Source organism: Parus major, chromosome 15, assembly GCF_001522545.3.
Source record: "Parus major isolate Abel chromosome 15, Parus_major1.1, whole genome shotgun sequence".
In the NCBI taxonomy this organism is placed as follows: Eukaryota; Metazoa; Chordata; class Aves; order Passeriformes; family Paridae; genus Parus; species Parus major.
Genome location: NC_031784.1, coordinates 2,631,443 through 2,654,609, shown reverse-complemented (window position 1 = coordinate 2,654,609; position 23,167 = coordinate 2,631,443). Strand labels below are relative to the sequence as shown.

General features: G+C 40.0%; 1 protein-coding gene across 3 annotated transcripts in view; it reads left to right on the top strand.

The window, feature by feature from the left end:
• The window catches only part of ATP2A2 (ATPase sarcoplasmic/endoplasmic reticulum Ca2+ transporting 2), a 44,352-nt gene that overhangs the window by 14,612 nt on the left and 6,573 nt on the right, over nt 1-23,167 (top strand). For all 3 annotated transcript variants that reach the window (XR_001524252.3, XM_015643897.1, XM_015643898.2), the window contains exons 6-19: nt 8,723-8,803; nt 10,207-10,292; nt 11,235-11,699; nt 13,961-14,049; nt 17,249-17,351; nt 17,850-17,981; nt 18,070-18,192; nt 18,370-18,588; nt 19,346-19,681; nt 19,906-20,126; nt 21,072-21,274; nt 21,447-21,532; nt 21,900-22,033; nt 23,017-23,134. Coding sequence is in view for 2 of the 3 variants with exons in the window: in XM_015643897.1 (XP_015499383.1) it covers nt 8,723-8,803; nt 10,207-10,292; nt 11,235-11,699; nt 13,961-14,049; nt 17,249-17,351; nt 17,850-17,981; nt 18,070-18,192; nt 18,370-18,588; nt 19,346-19,681; nt 19,906-20,126; nt 21,072-21,274; nt 21,447-21,532; nt 21,900-22,033; nt 23,017-23,134 (2,396 nt within the window). In the remaining variant the exon portion in view is untranslated. The remainder of the gene's footprint in view (nt 1-8,722; nt 8,804-10,206; nt 10,293-11,234; nt 11,700-13,960; nt 14,050-17,248; nt 17,352-17,849; nt 17,982-18,069; nt 18,193-18,369; nt 18,589-19,345; nt 19,682-19,905; nt 20,127-21,071; nt 21,275-21,446; nt 21,533-21,899; nt 22,034-23,016; nt 23,135-23,167) is intronic.

Here is a 23,167-nt window from a genome sequence, read left to right as displayed (position 1 = left end):
ACTTGAAGCTGCAGTTGATTATAAGTCATGTGGATGTTTAATAGAGAAATCAGTGCTTCAGTGTAACACAGCTTCTGACACTGAAATAATAAATTCTTGTAGCTAGACAATGATGAAGTTTAAATTGCAATCAAACTGAGAAAAGCCACAGAGCAAGTAGAGAAGAGCCAGTAAAAGCATCGTGTCCCAACATTGGTGTCAAGACCTGGAGGTGAGAGAGACTCTGTGCATGCCTGTGCCTCAAGTGCAGGAGGACTGTGATGGCCTTTGACATGGTGTTTGCAAAAAGATGGCCATGTAGGGAAGTGACAGAGCCCTTCATGCTGGGATACATATCTGGCAGTGGAATTCCTGGCAAAGTGCCAATGACATTTGTGTGTCCAGGCAAATATCTTTCAACCAAGTGGATAAATAACCAGGTGATTGGTTTCTCCCCGGTGCTGATAACTACTAGCAAACAAATTTCTACAAGTCATCCCTTGCAAAATAGCTGTATTTAATGCTGTAACAGCTTTGCTAGTTTGAAATAGCTGTGTTTGGGTCTGACACAGAGAACTTCATTGTAGGAATTGTTAGATTGATATCAACACATGTAGGCATGAATTTCTTAACTGCATGTTGTGAGGGAGACTTTCCTCCATGGTCCCTTCAGCAGAGATGGTGGAGAAGGTACTGTACAATGAACAGGAGCTGTTTGGGAAGTTGGGATCACAGATTTGGGATGTGTGCCTTAAATTTGCTTGCAGACCTGTGGTGGGCATGGTTCTCAGCACTCTAGTGTGTGATGGTTACTAAGCTACAGAGTTTTTCTTAGAATTGATGAAGTGACAAACATCCAGATGCTGTCCTCGTATGGCTTTTCGCTTTGCCTGCCTTTAAATGGATTATCATGTTGTTGTAGAAGCTGGAGTTAATTGGATGGTACACTCTAAACTTGTTACCAGGGGCTATCTAAATAGATTAGATACACTTTGGTTTAGTTGAGTTTTTTGTTTGCTGGTTTAAACTGACATTTTAAAGAGAAATTTGGAAGAGCGTGGCCCTGCTTCTTACAAGTTCTGTATGAAGTTCAGCCTGAAAAATTGGGGGAAACTGGTGGATGATGTGAATGATGTATTTTCTTTTTTTATAGAAGCACATTTGGGAACAGAAATGACCTTTGTTCACTTCCTCTGTATTTTCCTGTCTAAAATTTTCTGGAGTAGATACAGTGTATCTGAGTTTCTGTAATTTAATAAATGAAAGTTCAGTAGTTGCAGTCAGTAAATTACCAAAGCACAGCCACAGTAGTTCCTCTTTTCCCTGAATTTCTGAGGAATGGTTCTTGTCATCTATTACTGTATCTGTAAGTACTCAACATGTTAAAAATACACACAGAGTTGCCAGAACCTGTTGCTTATTAAATTAGTGTATATTTAGAAAACTTAGTTTTATACCTGGCACAGAGTAGGCAAGAACTACTTTGAGGCTTTTAATTCCAACTGCAGAGCACTTCAGGACTCTTGGGTGCCTTGTAATAAAAAAAAAAAGAGTTGAATTTTGGGATGAAGAAGGTCAGGAAGGAAGATTCTTGATGTGAATTATGTCAAACTCCCATGTGGTTGTGAAGAGCTCCAGGTTCTCCCTGGTAGTACAGCTAAAAACATGGATGTTACAGGTCTTGTTCCAAAATATTTGGGTACTTGTGCCTATGTTACTTTTCTAGCGATTAGGATTGATTTTCAGAATCAATGCTGGAGATGCAGGTTTCCTTTTCTGGGAAAGTATTGAGATTGGAAAAAATAAGGAAAAGGATGGAGAAGGTTTAAGCCCAGAGCAGAGACCTGCTGGAGGCTGTCCTAAAGCAAACTGCTGAGAGCTTCTCTTGATGGGGAAAAAGAATTGACTGCAAATGTTGTGGGTGTTTCCTTACCAGGTGCAAACTGGGTTTTAAAGCACATATTTTGCTTTTTTTCCCCTAAAGTACTACTTTTGAACCAGAAAAGACAGGAAAGTAAGATCAGTGGTTAATAAATGCATGTTTGAGTAGTGCATAAATCTATAAGCTTCAGTGAACATTTTGGCCAAAACATCAGAGGCAATTTGGGGATAACCAGGCACAGTCCAAACTCCATTCCATACTTCACTGGAGTCTGGAGTTATGTGAGGTTCAACTCAGGGCACAGCTTAAACTTGTATCACTTTTAACACACATTTGAAATATTGCAAAACACATTTTCAATTTATTCCCCAATTCTTGTAGCATTTTCCTTCAGAGTTAACAAACTGTTGGGTAAAAATAGCAAAACTAATTCTGGTTTAGTTGCTTGAAAATTGAGAACATACCTGATATTCTGTACTCTGACAGAACTGATACTGAGTGGGTTTTATTATAATCACAAATAGTACTGAACAAAAAGCTTGAACATCAAGATAATGTTCAGTTATTAATGTATTACCCTGGCAAAGGAAGCTTTTTTTTTTAAGGCTAAAGAAAACTTGCACTTGAAACTTTGCTGTGCTTCCAGAATTCTGACTCTTGGTTCTTCTGTTACCCAAATGCCCGTAACTTGGAAACAGGACTTCAGCTTTGGTGGGAAGGAGTTGTTGTTCTCTACCTGACCTGGCTTAAGTTGAAGCTTAACTTATCAGTCTGTTCTTTCTGGTAATAGATATTTTTATAGGCTGATCACAAGAGTCTTCCATCTACTAGGCAATGGTATAAATAGATCCACTAATTAAAAGCTAAAACTAGACAAATGTGGTTTAGAAATGAGTGCAGACTTAGAAGCAGGGTCTCTGTCCATCAGCATATCTTATCTAATGTTCTGGTGCCCTCTTCAGAGAGAATGACTTGTCTGTTTTTGGAGAATGAAAAGTAACAAGTTAAGAAAAATTTGGGTCTTATGTGCTGTGTAACATAGTATCTCCATTTATCTCAACCCTCAGTTTTGACCTGGAAATATTTTGCTCCCAGAAAGCAAAGCTTTTTCTATCCTTTTGGCTTTCCTTGATAAGAAAAAAATACATATGTGTTGTTTAAATTTTTTTAACCTCTACCTTGAGCAGTTCCTGGGTTAGGATAGTCACATGTTGCATACACTGCACAATAAGCTCTGGGGATATTTTGTGTCTGCCCAGAATGCAGAAGGTGGATGATAGAGGCTGTTTCATGCATGTTGTCTAATTCAAAGAATGAATTTAAATGCATTGTTCTGTCACCTTGTTGAAAGCAAGTGCTGTTTTACTACTATGGTTACAACTGTTGGATCTTTGCTAGTGTAATCTGTCTTGTTGGAAAATAAATTTTACCTTCCTGGTTTGGAGTGGAAACTCAGACTTAAAATTTGGTTCATAATCCCTCTTCTAATTTTGACACTTTGACATTCTTGGCCTTGTATGAAAGTGTAGAAAGGACTCAATTATGTTCCTGTTTTGTAGAGTTTCTGATTTTTGGTACCATTTTATTATGCCCTGTTCAGGAAGTGTTAAATACTTCAAACCTGTTACTACAGAAGAAAAATTATGTTTCTGATGGTCTAAAGAAATCAAGCACAATAGGAAGATGAGGTTGTCTTTGTACAAGGTGGGAAGAGGAGCTAAGCTGGGTTTGTGTTAAGGAAGTTTAATACAAAAGCCAGTTGTGCTGGAGCAGCTCTACCTCTAAAATAAAAGCAAACCATTCTGCTCAGGTGTGAGCTTTAAATATTACTGTCCCCAGCAATACTCAATTCAACAGTCAGAAAATCCTCAGTTCTTTTGATTGAAGTGTGTAGCATCCCTTATCTGTTATTTTAAATCTAATAATTTCAGTTCTTTAACTGAGTTCTTCAATTCTTCATGTAGGAAGTTTCACTGGCTTCAGTTTATTAGTAAATCCACAATGGTGTGTCCTCCAATTTAGAGGATGAACTTTTGGGTAGGAGAGGGAACTGAAATGACTGACTCCAAAAGAGATTAAATATCTCACTAGGAAAAGTGGTTTCAATAACTGTACCAGTAATATGTCATGTTAAACCAAAAAATAGTTGCTAACACTTATGTCTTCTGGCAAAAGAATTAACACTTACTACTTTTCCTTCAGATGGTAAAACCCCATGTATTTTCACTCAAATGTTTTAACAGCAGTGTGGGAGGTTATATCTGCTAAACTTGATAGGATTTCTACTCTAGAAATACTGAATTAAAATGCTGAATGCTGAAATTAAAGCATCCCAATAAAGCAGGAACCTTAATATATTGACTTTTTTTTTCCCTCTCTATTTGATGGTTTATGGCAATTGATTTGGGGATGCTTTTACTCAGTTTCAGGAACTGTTTGTGTTCAAAAACTATTCAACTATAGAATAATTGGAGCTGTACTGATAGCCTTTATGACAAAATTCCAGTTTCAAAACCCAGCATGCTGATAGCACATCCAGGGTGACGCTGGCTTTAGTTAATGATAAACATAAATAAGAAAGTGTGAGGTACATATTGTATATACTGACTTTTACAGGAAAAATTACTTTGCTTTGCTGTGATCACAAAGAGGGGTTTTCTGCAAACAGATCACTTTCTTTACTAAGAAGAGGAATTGTTCTTGTAACACATTAAGATAAAAAAGAAGCAAAACTTTTCAGCTTTTATAAGGTACCTGCCTGTAAACCTGAGCAAGTCTCCAGGGGTCAGAGTTAACAGAGCTGATACTGGTGTTCAAAGTACACATTTCAAGCAGTAGTTTTGTTCTGAGGATTGTTCCATAGCATAATGGCTTTTGGGGTACAGTTCATGTTGTTTCCTGAGCCCACTGTCACCAGCAGTTTTGATTAGAAAATCTGGAATATGGATCTCAATAAACTATATTGAAATATGGTCTAATAATTTAAGACTTGAAAGATGAGTATGGTCCTGTTTAGTCTAAGGTTCTTTGTTAGTACCCAGAAATAACTAAAAATACAAGGGACTGAAATCCTCTCAGTTTTAATAGTTATTTTCCCTTCACCTTCATTGTTCATAGAATATGTCCCCCATCACTTCTGCCCATCTTCCTGGGCTGCTTAAAGCAGAGACTGCCATAGCCTGCAAAATTAATATTGTATTTTGGCAGTAGAGGTCTCCCAGGGAGTGTCTCAAACCATTGTCTGACAGAATTCTGAAATGAAATATTTAATTTTATTGCTATGCTGGAAAGTGGTCAAGTGTTGAAAGGGGCATCAGTGCTCAAATGAAACACCCAGGTAATGAGTTGATCATTTCACTGCAGGACTCGGTCAGTGCCAAGGATAAAATTTGGTCTCGGGTTGCTGATACTGTACTTGAAGCTGATTTGGGACAAGTCTGTGGAGAAGCAGGGTTGGACTGTGTAAAATTCAGATATATATGTCAGTGATTGTTCATATGGAGGGAATTTGACCCATAACACAACCAGAGCACTGGGATCAGGAAGATAAGGGCTGGGAAGCACTGAGCTTGAGAAGAAAATCTGGAGCATCAGTGAGAATTTTGAAAGTTAGCATTGCTGGTTAGGTGGCTGAAGAACCCAGTATGTGGAAGTACTAAATTATCCCTGTTTTCAGTGAAAAAAAGTGACTTCTTTAAAGCAACTGACATTAAATTTATATTGCAACAAAGTACTGCTCCAGTTTCTCCCAAGGAGTAGAAATTGTAAATTGTCTGTTTCAGTGTAGACTCACACACAGTTAAATAAAATGGATATTTATCTTTTTTAACCCCCTGTTGTGACCAGGTTGTTTTTAAACAGACTCATTTATTGTGTGCTGAAGCTCAGTATTAAAATTCTAAAATTCTGCATGAACAAAAGGATTCTGTGGGTAAAGCAGTAATGATTCAAACCAGACCTTTCTCTCACTCCTCCAAACAGCAGTCAGTGCTGTAGTTAGTGGGGCTGTTTTAATCAGTAGTTATGTGTTTGACTGCATTATGTTTCAGAACACGTACCTGGGCAGTTTTGAAAGCAGCTTATTTTATTTCTTCAGAGCTGTTGTGAAAATCAAGGGACTATTTAGGATTAAAAACTTCAGTTGAAATAATGGATGAAAATATTTCTGCAACTGACTTTTTATTTTAGATGTCAGACTATGGAATTATATCATTTACTGTAGCAGCTCTGTGCTGAGCAACACAAGCACATAATCACTTTCTCATTTCTTTCAAGCCTTGGTTATTACTTCCACTGGTTCTGTGGACTGAATTATATGAATTTTAAAAAGCCTCCCAAAAAACAACAACCCCACATTTTTTTTTTTCCTATTTTAAAGTATATGTTAAAAAAGCCTTCTATGTGTAGATGTGATCTGTATTACACTACTCACTGAAATTTCCTGTGGTTCCTCTGTCATAGGATGACTTCCTATTCAGATTCAGTTGTGTTTTTGAGAGTATATTCAACACTATAAATGACTTAGTCTCATAGTTGTTATTTTGCAAAAAACTGATTAAAATGTCTCTGTAATTGACCCTGATGTTCAGCTCTCCTGCCTATTGGAAATGCCTTGAATATTTTACTACAGCCTTTTACTCATCAGAGAGGATGAGTGAATAATGTGTCTTACCTTAAATCATTGAGATAAATTTATAAAGCTTCACTGTCATAATAAATTTCACACTTCACTTCTGGTGATTCAGATTGATAACAGCAGTAGTAGTTTTCATGGAAATACTGATGTTGAATATCAGCAGTTTGTAAGAGGGGTCTCTCCAAGTATTTTAAGTCCTGTGAATATTGAGTTTGAACAACCTGGAGCAGTTCAGAAGCAGAAAATCACTTGGGAACTTTGCCATATGTTCTGTCCAGTGGCTTGGAGGTTTTAAGATTTTTTTTTTAACAGCTTCTTTTTTATGTTCTGCATCCTTAGCAGTGTTGCCAGATGTGGTGGATGTGGGCTGGCTGTAGTTTTGCAGCACTCTGAAGATGTTTGTGCAGGTTGCCAGACCTCTGAGCACACTGCTCTGAGGGCTTGGCCTGTCCAGCCATGTCTGAAAAGCAGCTGCTACTGTGTGTCTGCAAATAACCCTCCTCAGGACAGGACCAGGAAAGCAATTGAATAGTTTTGCCTTTTTTGGCCTAGATCACCATTTGTCTAAAGCTATTTTCTCTTGCTGCTCAAGGGTATTGTGGCTTAAATTAGTATTCACATGGTATAATGACACATTTGTGGCTGCTTTTTTGTCCCTTCATATGCACATGCTCACAAAAACACACATCTAACTCTACAGGCAAAACTATACAAACTTCTGCTGGTTTTAGTGGTTGGAGTTGTTCTGAACTTACAGAAAGTCACATGGTGCAAGTTTTCCTAATGTTTGAGGTAGCACTGCATTCTCCTCTTCAGGGTTTTGTTCCCACAGGTTTCCACTCCAGGGTGTGAGGGGTTGGATGAGCCAGGGCTGTGACACCACTGTAGAGTTTTTCATGATATTATTCCTCAATGTGCATTATTGCTGCTGATTGCATAAGCAGTTCCTGCAGGAATTGCAGCTTATTTTAATTTCACTGCAGGGACACAGATTCCACCTACTGAAAAGATCAGCTGTCTTTTAGTTAGTTATTCTCCCTTTATTTCTTTGCATTATTTTATAATAATATAGCTGACACTTGAATGCTCACAGTGTTAAACTACATTAGGAGTGTTCAATCATGTGTTAATTAGCAATATTGACATGCAGAATGTAGAACCCCTCCCTGTGAATCAGAAATGTGCCTCATTAATAAGCTTTAGCAAGTAAATTTACATGAAGCCATTTATTTGCAGTAGGCACAAAATGGTAGAGCTCTAGTTTTTTTCTTAAAAACTAGGAAAAGCTGGGTGAGAGGAAGTAGGAAGGGAGAAGAATTAATATTGGGATGTTAGGGATGTTGGAGCTCAGCTGACAACTGGATTTATCACTCTGCCATGCTTAGGAGTGTGGTGTTAACTTTTATCATCTGCTGCCTTGGCGTCTCAAACACTTGTTAGTGGATGTTTTGTTGTTTGTGGGTTGTTTGTTTTATTATTATTTTTTTTTCTTCAGTGCTTTTTGCAAAGTAGAAATGTGCATGATGGGATAAACACAACAGAGATCTGTGAAAATTGTAACTGGGATATGGATTGTGGTTATTTAATAGAGCAGCATTACTGGAAAATAAAGCTACTGTGTGATCTGAGGTTAACTTCCAACTCTGAAACATCTGGCAGAATTCAAAGTATAACATTACAAGAGCATATTTGCAGAAGCACGTTATTCTCACAATTGGTGCCAAAGAAAAGGAAAATACAACTTCTCTTAGTTTTCTAAATAAATAGATGTGGATAATGTGATCTTTGGAGAGCAGAGGACTCACTTTGGGCATAGAGAAAACAACGAAAAGACTCTTCAGGACCAGTTGTTCTGAAAAGGAAACTCGTTTCACCTTAGCTACGGGTTTTGACTGTTTATAAATATGTCTTCTGAAATTGATATCTTGCTCTTGAGAGTGTTTTCCCTTTGCTTTCAAGTGGCCATGTGGTTAGAAAAACAATCCAGTGATTTACAGCTTCTTTCTTGGAGGTTAGGTAGGGGCAAGTCTAAATTGCCAAACTGTATTGGATGCTCAGAAAATGGGAATATTGGAAGTCACAAAAGCAGCAATAAGCTGCTGGTGATCTCAGTAATCTGTGTAGTTACTGGAAAGTCATTTTTCTGGCTGATGGAGGTAAGGGACACTTGGTCAGTAATCTCTCAAACAGCAAAATTCTGACTTTGTCTTGTCATTTCTTTGTAGTTGGAGACAAGGTTCCTGCTGATATAAGGATTACTTCTATCAAATCTACAACTCTAAGGGTAGACCAGTCAATTCTCACAGGTACAGTTTCTGTGACTTTAATGTAATTATGTACATAATTGAAAGTGCCTTTTCACCATTTGTTTGCAGTGATCCATTAGAAACAAGCCTGCAGCTATTAAAGTTCTCTGCATTCAAGTGCAGTAAATTTCTGATCTGGTAACTTCTAGAGTGGCTGAATGTGTTGCTTCATCATTGGCTTTGTTTTCCCTTTAGTGGGATGAACATTCTTACTAAGTCTTGTAATGCTTTTTTGATCTTCCCCTTCCCCCAACAGACAATTTGTGGGAAATCAAAATTAAGAAAAAAAAAAAAAAAAGTATTTCTGTTCTAGTTCATGGAGTCTTCTAGGTTTGAACATCGTGTCACCACTCCAATATGAAAGTATGTAAATCTTATAAATGTCTTCTGCACCAGGAGAGAACAACTTTTGCAATGCTGGCAGCTTTTTAGCTGCTGCCACTAAAGACTCAGTGCACTCAAGCCTTATTTGCTCAAATTCTGTGCACACACATTCATGTGTTTTCTGGTACCAGTCTTCAAATGCAGGAGCTATTTTTAGAGCCCTTTTCAGATTTGTTGAAAACAAAACAAAGTAGCAGCACTTCTGAATATAGGAAAGAAGCTGGGAATCAACCAAGCATGCTACAACAGTTTTCTTTCAGCTGGAACATGGAGATCTGTCTGCCTGTTTTGGTAGCATAAATTAATGTTAACTAGCTCTGAATTTTAAAACAGTAAAGTATTCATAGGAAGATTAATTTTCATCCTTGAATCTGTCTTGAAACAGGCTCCAGAGTTTCTCACCACAGATCCTGCATAGCATGAGACTGATCAAGCTTTACTTATATTTAGCGTAGGAAAACGGATGTGCTCCATGCCCGTAAAGCTGTTGGAATAAGTAGAAATATCCCATCAGAATTCTGTAAAAAGGGACTATTCCTTGCCTGTATTTAAGGGACAGAATTCTTATTTTAAAGGAAGCCTTTGCTGTTTTCAGACAAGTTGATGCTTAAGTCTCCTGTCTGATAAAATAGGACTGAGATGCTGCTCAACAAAATCCTTTTAAAAGGAGGAAGCTTTGGCTCTCTGGAGCTTACACAGTGTAGCTCAGTGCCTGAAGCTGAGAGCACCACCTTGTGAAATCTGGTGTAGTAATGAACATCTGCTTTTAAAGAAGAGGAACCTTGCTATACCTCTGTGATATGCCTGTAGAAACTGATGCAGAATTTTTGCTAAAAGCCAGACATTTGGTTTTCTTGACCAACTAAAATATTTCCTGTTTCACTTAAGCAATTAAATAAAGATCATTTCAGGAAAGAATTTTGACATCTTAAAAATTCAGTGCTGAAGATTATAACTTTTTGATTCCCTCAGTATTCCAGATAGAAAATCTCTTCTTAAGACTATCATCTTTATTTTAGGTGAATCTGTGTCTGTTATTAAGCACACGGACCCTGTGCCTGATCCTCGTGCTGTGAATCAAGACAAGAAGAACATGCTCTTTTCTGTAAGTAATTTGTTTTGAGGTTTTCAAAACATTCACAAAATAACACCAAAGCTGATAAAAATGTGCAAAACTTAAAGTCTTCCCCCAAAAACTGCCTGACTTTGCTGTGTTCTCTGTATACATCTCTATCTGTGTCTCCATACACATTGAACTAAATGCATTAAAAATTACAATTAGCTTTTAATAAAAGCTATCCTCAGGGGAAGCTGGATGAAACCAGTCTCTGTGAGGAAAATTATTTTTGTCCTTCACAAGGAAGTCTTGGAGGGTGGAGCACACACACTTTTGGTGTTTTTGCAGTAATTTTCTAAATAGTTTTCAGCATGATAAGAGCCCACACAAATTGTGTTGTTGTGTACCTAAAATTGAGAACTGCCTTTTTCTGTATAGGAAAGAAACAGTTTGTTCAAATTTATTTGAAGGAAGGATTAAATATTTTTCAGATAAGCAAATAATTTTTTGCTGGCAGGTAAATTTAATTTTACTGTTCCTTTCCATGTTAAATATGTTCACACAGGCAGCCCCAGAGAACACATCTATTATTCATAGTAAGTAACATTAAATCTGACAAAATAGAGCCCTAATTAAAAAAAAGAGATGTAAAACACATGGAGTATTCCAGTTGAAATACATACTGCTTGCTCAGCAGCTGGGTTTGGCTGTGGTGCTTGTGAGAGATCAATACTGACTCGTTTGCAGCCTGTTCTGGGAGCAGAAATTCCACCCTGGAGTGTTCCCTTACAGACACAGGCAGTGTCATCCTTTTCCTCTTTACCCTTTTCCATATCCTGGCTGAAGCACAGTCTGAACTTGTGTGAGGTGGTTTAGTTTGAGGGGTTTTTGTGGTGTGTTTTCTTTTTGTTAAATTAATACCAAACAAAATACCACAGAACCTGTTTGTAGATTGACTCCAAATTTTTCCTGTCTCCTCTTTTACCTCAGGGTACAAACATTGCTGCTGGTAAGGCCATGGGGGTGGTTATTGCAACAGGGGTAAACACTGAAATCGGGAAGATCCGTGACGAGATGGTGGCGACCGAGCAGGAGAGAACCCCCCTGCAGCAGAAGCTGGACGAGTTTGGGGAGCAACTGTCCAAAGTCATCTCCCTGATCTGCATCGCCGTGTGGATCATCAACATCGGCCACTTCAACGACCCCGTGCACGGCGGCTCCTGGATCCGCGGCGCCATCTACTACTTCAAAATCGCCGTGGCCCTGGCCGTGGCCGCCATCCCCGAGGGCCTCCCCGCCGTCATCACCACCTGCCTGGCGCTGGGGACACGCAGGATGGCCAAGAAGAACGCCATCGTGAGGAGCCTCCCCTCTGTGGAGACCTTGGGCTGCACCTCCGTGATCTGTTCCGACAAGACGGGGACGCTGACCACGAACCAGATGTCTGTGTGCAGGGTACGTCCCACCAGCTGCCTCTGCTGCTCCTCTTCTTCTCTCCAGCAGTCAGCACTGCTCAAATTCTCCTGATCCTGCCTCTTTTGGTTCTTATATCATCAAAATCCTGCTTTATTTTCCTAAGATAAGCCTACGCTTTGAATTCTGTTTTCCCACTGTGTAGTCTCGAAGGCTTTTGTCTCTTTCCTTATTTAGTCATGGCCAAAAGTAGCTGTACCCACACTTATGGGAGAGAACGTTGTTTGTAAGCAGCTTTCCGTTGACTTGTCTGTGAGTTTTTCAGGTTACTGGTAACTCTTGGGTGTGATTTATGCCTTTATTTAGAAAGTTACACTGTAGAACAGGCTGTGTGTAAGTGTCAAACACTTGCCTCTTCAGTTGAGAAAGACAGTAGTGGAGAAACTGAGAAAAGGAGATTTACTGCAGTAACTTTGGTAGCCAAAGGTGTTTTCACTCCTGAGTGGCTCCACCTTTATTTGGTTGTGTTCCCTTCAGTGGCTTTGCTGGTCTGATGGGGATCACTGCAGTGTTTTCAGTGTGCAACACTGACTAATCTGGCAGTGTGAGGTGCAGTTGACCTTGTCACCAGCATTGCCAGAGTCATCTTCAATGCTGGTGTATTTTTAGGTAAGCATGAGCTCTGTGCCTCTCTTCCCTTCCCCTCAATACTCTGTCTATTATTGGCTAATTTGGGACTTTCATGGCTGGTCACTTAACATAATGCATGTTCAGTTGCCAATTTGTGCTTCTGTGTAGGGATTTAATGGAGAAAACACTGAATTCTCCTGTTTAATAACTTTAGATGTTCAGTGGCACAGCAACTCCAACATGAAATGTCCAGAGCCTCATTACATTGGGTTAGAATTCCAAATGTGTGCATGTTGAGCACTGCACACCAGTGGTGAAAGTTTGTAAGCCCTAAGCACTTTGTTCTCATGTGATTGATGCCTTTTTCTTCCTAATTGTTGGTTGACTTGTTCTACTTCCTTAAGTATTGTAGTATTTATACCTAAGAGACACAAAGCAGCTGCTCATCAGTATTCCAGAGGAGGTTACTTGCAGTAGGGTTGCATAACTGCCCTAGTCTTTGCAGGGATTTTTTCATCCTGCAGATGCCAAAAGCAGGAGGTTTCCTGGTTAACTCATCATTTAAGTTGTGTTTATTTAAAAGCTCAAAATGCTCTGCTCCTTATTTAGAGGGCTAAATGTTTTAGATCTTGTCCAGCACAACTTGGTTGCTTGTTAAGCTCTGACAACTGCAAAAGAACATGAATTGCAGTTTGCAAAAATGTAGCAAAATTCTAATACCTGTAAGAAGGAGTTTATTTTATTGGCCTGCGTTGTGATGTGACAAAATGGCCTGTGCTAACAGTGAATCAGAAGTTTCATTAGGATACAACATCAATTAGTGAGAAATTATCTTCTCCAGTCATACTCCAACAAGCCATGAGGGTAAGACAGCTTCAGGCACTGTGGTTTTTATCTCCATCCTCTCAGATGTGATTCTGCCTGCAGCTCTCCTAGAAAGGAAACAAAGGGAAGACTGAGTTGCAGATCTTAGAGAGAGGTACAACTGCATCCTTCAGATTGGAGTTTGAATTTGGAAATATCATTTCACCAGTGCTAGAAGAGCACTTGAGTTGGCCGGTTGGTTTAAACTCCCAGTGTGCCATGTGATAAAGTGACTTGTAACTGGAAGCCAGGACAGGAAACACTTTCACTTGAGGCTGGTATTAAGAGAAACTGGCCATAGTCTGGCTCTTGCTAAAACCTCACCTCTTAGATCTCAGCTTCTCCTATTTGTAGATGCTTTTATTTTGATTTTGGGAGAAATTGTCAGTGTCCAATCTGACAGTGTCCAGCTGAGCTGCTTTTGGCTGTTTCAAAGCAGAGAATTAATTCATTATTGGTGTTGCATGAGAGTTAATTTGCAGGTGTGAAGCTTAGGAAGAGGTTGGATCTGGTGAGGATTGTCAGGTGGTGTGTCAATGGTCTTCCCAGCTGCAGTGTACACGGTTCCTGTGGTTTTCAGCTGTTTTCCAAAGATATCTGTAGGCAGAAGGGCTGTTCCCTGTACTTTGTGCTTCAGTGTATGGAGCTGTTCAAACATATGTGGGATCGAAGTGCACAGAATCAGGTCTTGTTTGCTTTGTTTATTCAGACTGAACTTGCCTCTTGTACCTGCTTGCTTAAGGCCTGTTTAAATCTCTTGCATTAATTATTGTTCAAAGATAGTAACACTTCTAACTCTCTAATTTCAGATGTTTATCCTGGACAGAGTAGAAGGAGACAGCTGCTCTCTGAATGAATTTACTGTAACTGGTTCAACATATGCTCCCATGGGAGAAGTGTAAGTGTTCTGTTCCAGTTAAATATTTGTCTGTTTATGCTTTCACTATTACTTTAGTCTAGAAAAGGGATACATGTAATATTCAGTACTGATTGTTAATAAATTAAAGGTCAGCTAGTGAGAATGTACACTGAAGGGCTGGAGAAAAAGTAATTAAGAGGAAAACAAGGATAAATTGTAGAAAAGTATACTTCCATAAAATTGAATAGAGTCTCCAGTATTGCAATGTTCCCTTGATAATCTAAAAATTAATTAGGGATAGAGAGGATGTATTTTAGCTAATCTCAGTCCAGTAAGATTTCAATACCTCAGTGCTTCTAAGTTTATTTATTTAAAATCTGGGTAAATCTGAAAAGGTGAGCATTTGCTAATCTGTGAGCTCAGTATTTCCAATTTCCCTGCCTCAGAGAACTGGGAAGTTGTTTTTCTGAGGCATCTTCTGAATGTGTTGAAGTTACCCCTTAAAGTGACTGTAAATTCCTGGCCCTCAGTAGTTTATTGGTGCATCTGTACTAGAGTTGGTGTGTGTTTGTCCCAGCCTTTGCTATTTGAGCTGCTGTTAAACCCAGTCCTTTAGGAAAGGAATGAGGTTTGGTTTACTTTATCAGATGCAAGTCTCTACTAGTGAGGTAAGAGGTTCATCCTGAAAACTTCAGGAATTTTTAGGACTCTGCTTCTTGAAGAAAAGCCTCTTTTTACTGAATTGTTACAGCTCCTTTTACTTGGTTAGTCCTCCATGTGTTTTATAATCTTATCAATGCAGTTTTACTTGCAGAGTAGAATTCTGCTGTGGATGAAGTAGAATTTAATTTCAGTTGTTGTAAACATCTCAGCCTTGTGCAGTTTCACTCGTGTGTCTCTGATTCCTGCAATCTTGCCCATCTCAGTAGTGATTCTCTGTTTAATTTCCATAGCTGTTAAGACCCTGGTGTTCCCAGCAGCAGGAAATCTTAATTCCCCAGTTCTCTTTTCTGTTTCAAAGCTAATTGCTGTCAAAAGCTTATGCTTTCATTTCAGGAGGCAGCATTTGCTTAGACAAGGTGACTCCAGACCTTGCAAAACTCCCAGCCTATTGCACTTTAGCTGGGCTCACAAGAGCTCCAGATAAACAAAATAATAAAATAGAGTGGGGTGACAGATGTGGGAGTAATGAGACAGACAACAATGTTTGTTAATGTGCTGTTTTCACTTGCTTCAAGTTGAGGGAATGTGAACAAGTGTGTTAAACTCGCTGCATTTGGGTACACAGAGGATTCCAAGAGAGGGAAATTGCCTCAGGAAGGCTCTTACTGGAGCATAGGGAAATTCAGCTCAACTCCAACCCTTAGAGCTGGTTTATTTTCTTCATTTATGGACAGCTTTTAAAGCAGTGGCTTTGGAGGGATTTTAGGTAAGGTGGCTGACTTCACCTTGGATTGCAAACTCTCACTGAAAATGAAGTTTGGGGGGGTTGAGAGGCCATTAATCCATTGCAGTGCATCAGAGCAGGGCCTGCTCCAGATATGAACCATTTCTGACAGGTCTTACTTGGTACTTCAGACACTGTTGGCTTCCTCAGCCTATTCAATTTCATAACCATTATGTGTTTTTGCATTAAATCAGTAATTTTTCACTTACTGTTAAAATTTATGATACCTAACTCTCCCCTAAGATTTATTCAGAATACAAAATCACAAAAATTTCTTACTAAAAGCCTCCCAAATTTCATACTGATTTATTTTCCAGGGATATTGGGAGATTGTCAAAGTTTGGAGTAGTTTTGCCATGTCTCAGCACACTCAGGCTTACTGCAAACTGAGAGCAAAAAGCCAATAATAATTAAGACCTGCAGCAAAAGCTGGCAAATTGTATCTGACCTTCAAATGAGTTCATCTTGAAAAACCTGAAGGTGTAAGGAAAAAAAAATTCCTTTATCCAGAACTGATCCCAGCACCTTAGATCCTGCATTTGTTCTTCAGAAACTGTTGATAAGGAGCACAAAAACAAGGGTTATAAAAAACACACTCTGGTATAACAAGTTCTGGATATTGCAATACCCAATATGCTGATGTTCTTTTGAGTTCAGAACAGGTGAAAACAGGAAGTTTTGGGTGGGATAGATGAGGTGACAGCCTGAGAGCTGGACTTTAAAGCCACATCTTATGGCTGTAGGGTTATATGCCAAATGAAACATTAAAAACCTCCTTGTTTCCTTAAGATTCATTTTGTTCTCGTCTGTTACACAACGCTGGAATTTGTTTGCAGTACCACAACTGAACAAAAGCTTACATAATGGGACATGTCATTGTCTGTGTTGTGAATTCTTACAGAGTAATGATCCACATCTTTCCACCACCAGACCTTTTTTTTTCCCCTCCTTCAGAGCTTTAATAAAAGATGTTATATATTAGCTCTGCCTTGCTAATTTTGCTTAGGGGGGAAAATAACGGTATTGAACACTGTCTTGGTTCTTTTGTGCTTGCTGTAGAAATATGGGAATGTTCCAGAAAAGGAATCAATTCACTGTTTCCAAGTGTGAAAGCAGAGAAGTTGTTTCTTACTTGGGATGTCAAAATGTGGCTTTACTTCAGGAAAGTGTACCTTCCCCCTCTCTGAAGCCTTGAGATATTTATTGGTCATTGAGTGTGTATCACTGCTGGGAAGGGTTATGTCTTTTCTAGTGGAGTTAGTCTCCTGAAATGACTTCACTTCCCATGGCTTTAGGAGGCTCACATATAATACATGTCAACTGTTAGAAAAGTAAAGAGGAAAATCTGCTCTAATTGCCAGCCCAGTGCATGCACTTGATGCATTGCAGTAAAGCTGCAGAATATGCAGCAGGAAGGAAGCTGAGCTCCTCAGGTATCCAGCAATATCCCTCTCCTGCTTGGATCTGCCCTCTGAGCCCTGCACATGTTCAAACAGGGCCTTCCTGTGCCTCATCACCGAGCTCTTCTTCAGGCTGCTGGGTGACTGTCACTGCAGGAAGTGAGGTTTTGTCACACTGATTTCATCAATGATCTCATTCCATTCATGATTCTGATCCAAACTTCACAGCTCCCCTTTATCAATCCTGCTCTTCCCAACAACTTCTGTAGTTCAAAGCCCATAACTAATGAGCATTGTACTAAATGGAAATGCAGTAAAGAGGATAAAGAAAATATGAGATACTAATACTAAATAACTAACTTCAATCTCCCCCTTTTCTTCCTCTGGAAAGGCATAAAGATGACAAACTCATTAAATGTAGCCAGTATGATGGTCTTGTGGAACTTGCAACAATCTGTGCACTCTGCAATGATTCCTCTTTGGATTACAATGAAGTAAGTTTGTATCCTGGAACAGAGGAGAGTGTGGGAATGAGGATAAACGTTCTGATCTGTCTGTGTAATACCTTTCAGTGGTAAATCCCCTCCTAGTCAAGGGGGGAGAATATTCAGGCCCTCTGAAGTATTAATTCTGAGAATTACTTGTTGAACACTGAGAACTAAATCCAGCAGCAGGTGTAATCTGTAATTTGGAGTTATCCTGATGCTGCTTTCTTGCTTTGCCTCGCTGCCTTATGGTTGCTACCAAATCTCAAAATGTCTTAAATGCTTGATGATCAAATACTGACATCTCTCTCTGCTGCTCTTGAGGGTAAAGGCTTCTAATTTCTACAAATCAAACTCCTCAAAGCTGCTCTTTTAAAATGTTTTTACATTAAATCTTGTAAAGCTTTTTTTCTTTTTTTTCTTTGGTGACACTTGAGCTTTTGTCTCTGGTAGGTTCCAGGTGAGGTTTAAACTCCTGTACTTTTGTTTGCTTTGTGTTAACTCAAGGCTAAGGGAGTTTATGAAAAAGTTGGTGAAGCCACAGAGACGGCTCTTACATGTCTGGTTGAGAAAATGAACGTGTTTGACACAGACCTGAAAGGACTTTCTAGAATCGAACGTGCCAACGCCTGCAACTCGGTGAGTCTCCTTTTACTGGCTTTGTTTGGGGAGACACCTCTGTAGTGTGTATCACCTAAATGCATTTTATGGTTCTTGTTTTAATAAGGTGATAAAACAACTCATGAAGAAAGAATTCACTCTGGAATTCTCAAGAGACAGGAAGTCAATGTCTGTCTATTGTACTCCGAACAAACCGAGCCGCACATCCATGAGCAAGATGTTTGTTAAGGTCAGTCCCTCACTGCAGAGTGAGGTGGTGGAATGGCTGCAAAGTAGCACCATACTTAAAAATTATGGTGTAACTAACAACAGCTTTGAGTGGGAGGAAGGAGTTGGTAATTGAAGCAAATGTTGTAATGGGAAAGGATTTATTAAGCTAAATGACTTTTTTTTTTTGCCTCTGCAGGGTGCTCCTGAAGGTGTGATTGACAGATGTACACATGTCCGTGTTGGAAATGCTAAAATACCTTTAACCTCAGGAATTAAGCAGAAAATAATGTCTGTCATTAGGGAATGGGGAACTGGCAGAGACACATTGCGTTGCTTGGCTCTGGCAACCCATGACAATCCTCCCAAAAAAGAGGAAATGAATCTGGAGGACTCCTCAAATTTCATTAACTATGAGGTAAGATCAGTAGCACTTCTGCCTCTCCCAAACTGGAGAATGGTGCCTTCTTGTGTTTGATTATTCCTTGAGGTAGTTAGATCTGAGAATTTTCTTTCTGGGTATTTTTGATGTCTGACACAACAGTTCCCCACTTCATGAAGGGAATGCTCAGTCTAAGAAGAGACTGTGTTTTAGAATAAACTGTTGATGGCAGGTAGACAGGTTGCTGTTACTTGGCTAAAAGCACAAGAAGAAATCAGTTAAACAGTCCAAAAATTGCATTGTGGTTTCAGCTTTCATGGTTTTTCAGTTTGGCATTGCTCAACTGCAAGACCTTTTTGGGGATTTTGTGATGGAACATACCTGCTCTGGGAGTCAGGTTCACTTCCCTGCCTCTGTGCTGTCAGCTGCAAGGGCTCAGTCCATGATTATCATCTTAGCTGCTCTGTAATTTTCCAATGAAATCTGTATCTGGTATTTAGGAGGAAAGTAATGACAGTTGCATGAGTTTTTGGCTTGTGCTCTCTCTGCTCCTGGCACTGATGATAAAAATGAAAGACTCAATGCTTGCAGGTTGAATTTTCAAGGCTGGCAAGTAGAGCACATTTTAACTGATAAAATCAGTGCATTTGAAGCAAAATTTGGTAAGGCAGGACAAGGAATGATCCCAAATGTCACAACACAGATGTAACAAGCAGGGAAAACAATTATTTCACTGCTGCCACAGGAGAAATCTGCAGGATCTTGCACTAAAACTCTCTGTATCTTGTTTCAGACCAACCTGACATTTGTGGGCTGCGTGGGAATGCTGGATCCCCCGAGGATTGAAGTAGCATCATCCATAAAGCTGTGCAGACAGGCTGGCATCAGGGTCATTATGATCACTGGTGACAACAAGGGCACGGCCGTGGCCATTTGCCGCCGCATCGGGATCTTTGTGGAGGATGAGGATGTGTCCACCAAAGCCTTCACAGGCAGGGAGTTTGATGAGCTGTCCCTGGCTGCTCAGAGAGATGCCTGTCACCATGCCCGCTGCTTTGCCCGGGTAGAGCCTTCCCACAAATCCAAAATCGTGGAGTTTCTTCAGTCTTTTGATGAGATCACAGCCATGGTAAGTGATGGTTATTTGGTTAGAAAGTCAAAGGATGTTTAAAACTTAATTAGGCCTTCTCAGAGTAATTCCCTATTGTGGAAAATATTTGCTTCCCTGTTTCCTTGCACTTAGTGAGTTCTAAGGATCCAAAATCACACCCAGTGCAAAATTCTTTTCTGGATCTGAATGTTAATGCCCATCTTATTTACTGATTCATTTCCAACCCTGAATTCTCATTTTAGACTGGGGATGGTGTCAATGATGCCCCTGCACTGAAGAAAGCAGAAATTGGGATTGCCATGGGTTCTGGTACTGCAGTGGCCAAAACTGCTTCTGAAATGGTTCTAGCAGATGACAATTTCTCCACAATTGTGGCTGCTGTGGAAGAAGGACGTGCAATTTATAACAACATGAAACAGTTCATCCGATACCTGATCTCCTCCAATGTTGGGGAAGTTGTTTGGTAGGTTTAAATTTATTTTTTCTTAGAGCTAGAGTAGTGGTGATGGAGTCTTCCAGTATTTCTCACTAAAAACCACAGGAGGAGGTTCTCCAGGTAATGGATCTCTGTTTCTGGCCTGTCTTTAGTGAAGAATTGCAGCTTGCCACAAAAGTTGCAGGTTGTGTTTTTTAGAATACTTTAGCTCAGTAGGTAATGCTCTTCAATTATTTCTGTGATTGGAATAATTCTTTAGAGAAGGAAAACCAAAACCTTAATCAAACAGTAGGAGATCTGGGAATTTCAGATAACATTGTCCCAGGCACAGATGTTTGTTTAACCTCGGGTTCCAGGAACGTGTCTGGTGTTTCTCTGGGAGGAGCGGTGGTGACCCAGCACCACAGAATGCATTGCAGGTGACAAAATGTAAAGATGGATCTCCTCACAGTCCTTACATCAAAGCAGACATTTCCCAGAGTGGGATAAAGCACAACAATTGTCTTGCCTTGTTTCTTGTCAGCTTTAAGGCTGTCCTTTATATGGCTCTCGCTGCAGCCCCTATTTCTGTTGTATTTATTTACACAGGCTTGGAAAGTTAAAGGCTCAGTGAACTTCTGCAGGGACTAGCAGTAATCTAGGGAAATGAAGTTTTGTTATTTGAGCCAAAATGTGTCTTTTAGAAAGTGGTTTGCAAGCCTTTATCCATGTATATATTTAACTATACAGACAAGCAGACTGGAGAAAAAACAACCCTCATGTCAATTTTTGAAGTTATCAGAAGACAATGCTTCAAAGCTTGCATGCCAGTGGTTAGTCTTTGCTCCTGGATATGTGTTTAGTTTTCTGACTGTGAATATCAGCTTGTGATCTTAAGTGGGTAAGAGAGAGAACAGCAGTGCTGCTGCAGGTTTAGGCTTAAACATTACTGACATTGAAGAATGAGCTTTTAACTGGTGGCTTTCTTTGTAGTATCTTCTTGACTGCTGCCCTGGGTTTTCCTGAAGCTCTAATTCCTGTTCAGCTGCTGTGGGTAAACCTTGTGACGGATGGTCTCCCTGCCACTGCCCTGGGCTTTAACCCTCCTGATCTCGATATCATGAATAAGCCACCGCGCAACCCCAAAGAGCCCCTGATCAGTGGGTGGCTCTTCTTCCGTTACCTGGCTATTGGATGTAAGTACTGATGGTTTTTTGGGTTTTTTTTTTTCTTAAATAAACTAAAACATGAATTACCTATTTTTTTTTCAGTACTGGAAGTCTGGAGGCCGAAGTTCAAGTGTGGCAAGTGAGGTTTTGTCTTGTGTACAGTTCACAGCGCTGAGAAAAGCTCTTTGTTTTCTTGCAGGTTATGTTGGTGCTGCCACAGTGGGTGCTGCTGCTTGGTGGTTTATTGCTGCTGATGGTGGTCCAAAAGTTTCCTTTTACCAGCTGGTATTTGCTCAGTTTAATATCTTTGGGGGGGAAAGGGGAGGTTCCTTCTGCTTTCATTCTTGAATTGACTGTACAAACCCAGTAGGTTAGGGGAATTTATATAATTAAACATTTTCAGACTTGTTCCTGTAAAACTTGATCATGATTAATTAGCCTTGATAGCAAAGCTCAGAGGTGGGATACCTGAGCTTCTGACAATTTGAAGGACAAATTGTAAGTGAAAGCCTAAAGAGGATTTTCCTAAAGCATACAAAAATTTATAAGCACTGGTTTTAGGAGTCATAGTAAGAACTTTTTTCCTAGTTGCCTATTTTACCATTGAAAAGTTAAGAAGCTGTGGAAGTGAGTTGATTCTGTTGTGTTGCAGAGCCATTTTCTGCAGTGCAAGGAGGACAATCCAGACTTCTACGGGGTGGACTGCGTGGTGTTCGAGTCCCCGTACCCGATGACAATGGCTCTCTCTGTGCTCGTCACCATAGAGATGTGCAATGCTCTCAACAGGTTCGTATGTCCCAACAGGAAAGCCAAACCTTTGCAGAGCTTGTCCAAAATTCTGCTTTTTTGTGCAATTTGATCCTTGGTGAACAGCTCAGCTCATGAAGAGTGAGTCACGTTTCCCTTCCGAGTTCTGGTAGTGCAAACAAACTGACTCTTAGATAACATTGGAGATCTCTTATCATAAGGTGTATTTTTAAGTCTGCCAATTCACTCTGGTATTTTACTAAGCACAAGCAACTGAAATATTTTCCATTATTTTTAATCTAAGCTTAATCAATCAGATTAGCCCTACTATGTTGGTATAAAGTGATATCAAGGAGAACTAAAATAAGAATGCTGAAGATATGGAAAATAGTTTTTTCCTGCCCTAAGGGAGCGTGGGTTTAGCCAATTAATATTAGATTATAAATGGAAACCACTAAATAGCACAATGTCAAGGGTATTTTTCTTCAAATAGCTTAGAGGTCAGTTAATTTAAAAACAAATAAACTTGAAATACAAGTGCACTGAGGTAGTCCTACATAAAGATACTGCTCTACATCTGCTGCTCTGGATCCCAGCCTCTTCTCCAGCCTAAATGCAGATGGAATCAAGAGCCAGCATTAAGAAGGTACAAGTTCTTGACTCTCTCTGTCTTTCAGTGAGCTCCAGCAGAAGTGGGCCCTGGTAGACTTGGGGATTCTTTCTCTCTTAGGCTGCCACGTCCACACTTCCTTTCCCTCCCATGGAGAGGATTTTGGGGTCATAGTGAGAAGAATAGATTAGGTCAGGAATGAGCAGAACACTTGAGACTTTCAAGAATAGACTTGAGGCTGATGGAGACTGCTTTGCTAAGCTGACTTCCAGGCCAGTTTGAAGTTGCAGCATCCAGACCGTGTCCTGGACTGTTTCCTGCCTGGGATCCCCATGCTGTGCCAGGCTGCTTTGTGGCTCTCAGAGCTTCCTGTTGGTGTTAGAGTCACACATGAGTTGTGTTTCTGTTGCAGCCTGTCAGAAAACCAGTCCCTGATGAGGATGCCTCCGTGGGAGAACATCTGGCTGGTGGGGGCCATTTGCTTGTCCATGTCCCTCCACTTCCTTATCCTTTATGTGGAACCACTGCCAGTAAGTGCTCGTGCCTTACCCCCACCCCTGAAC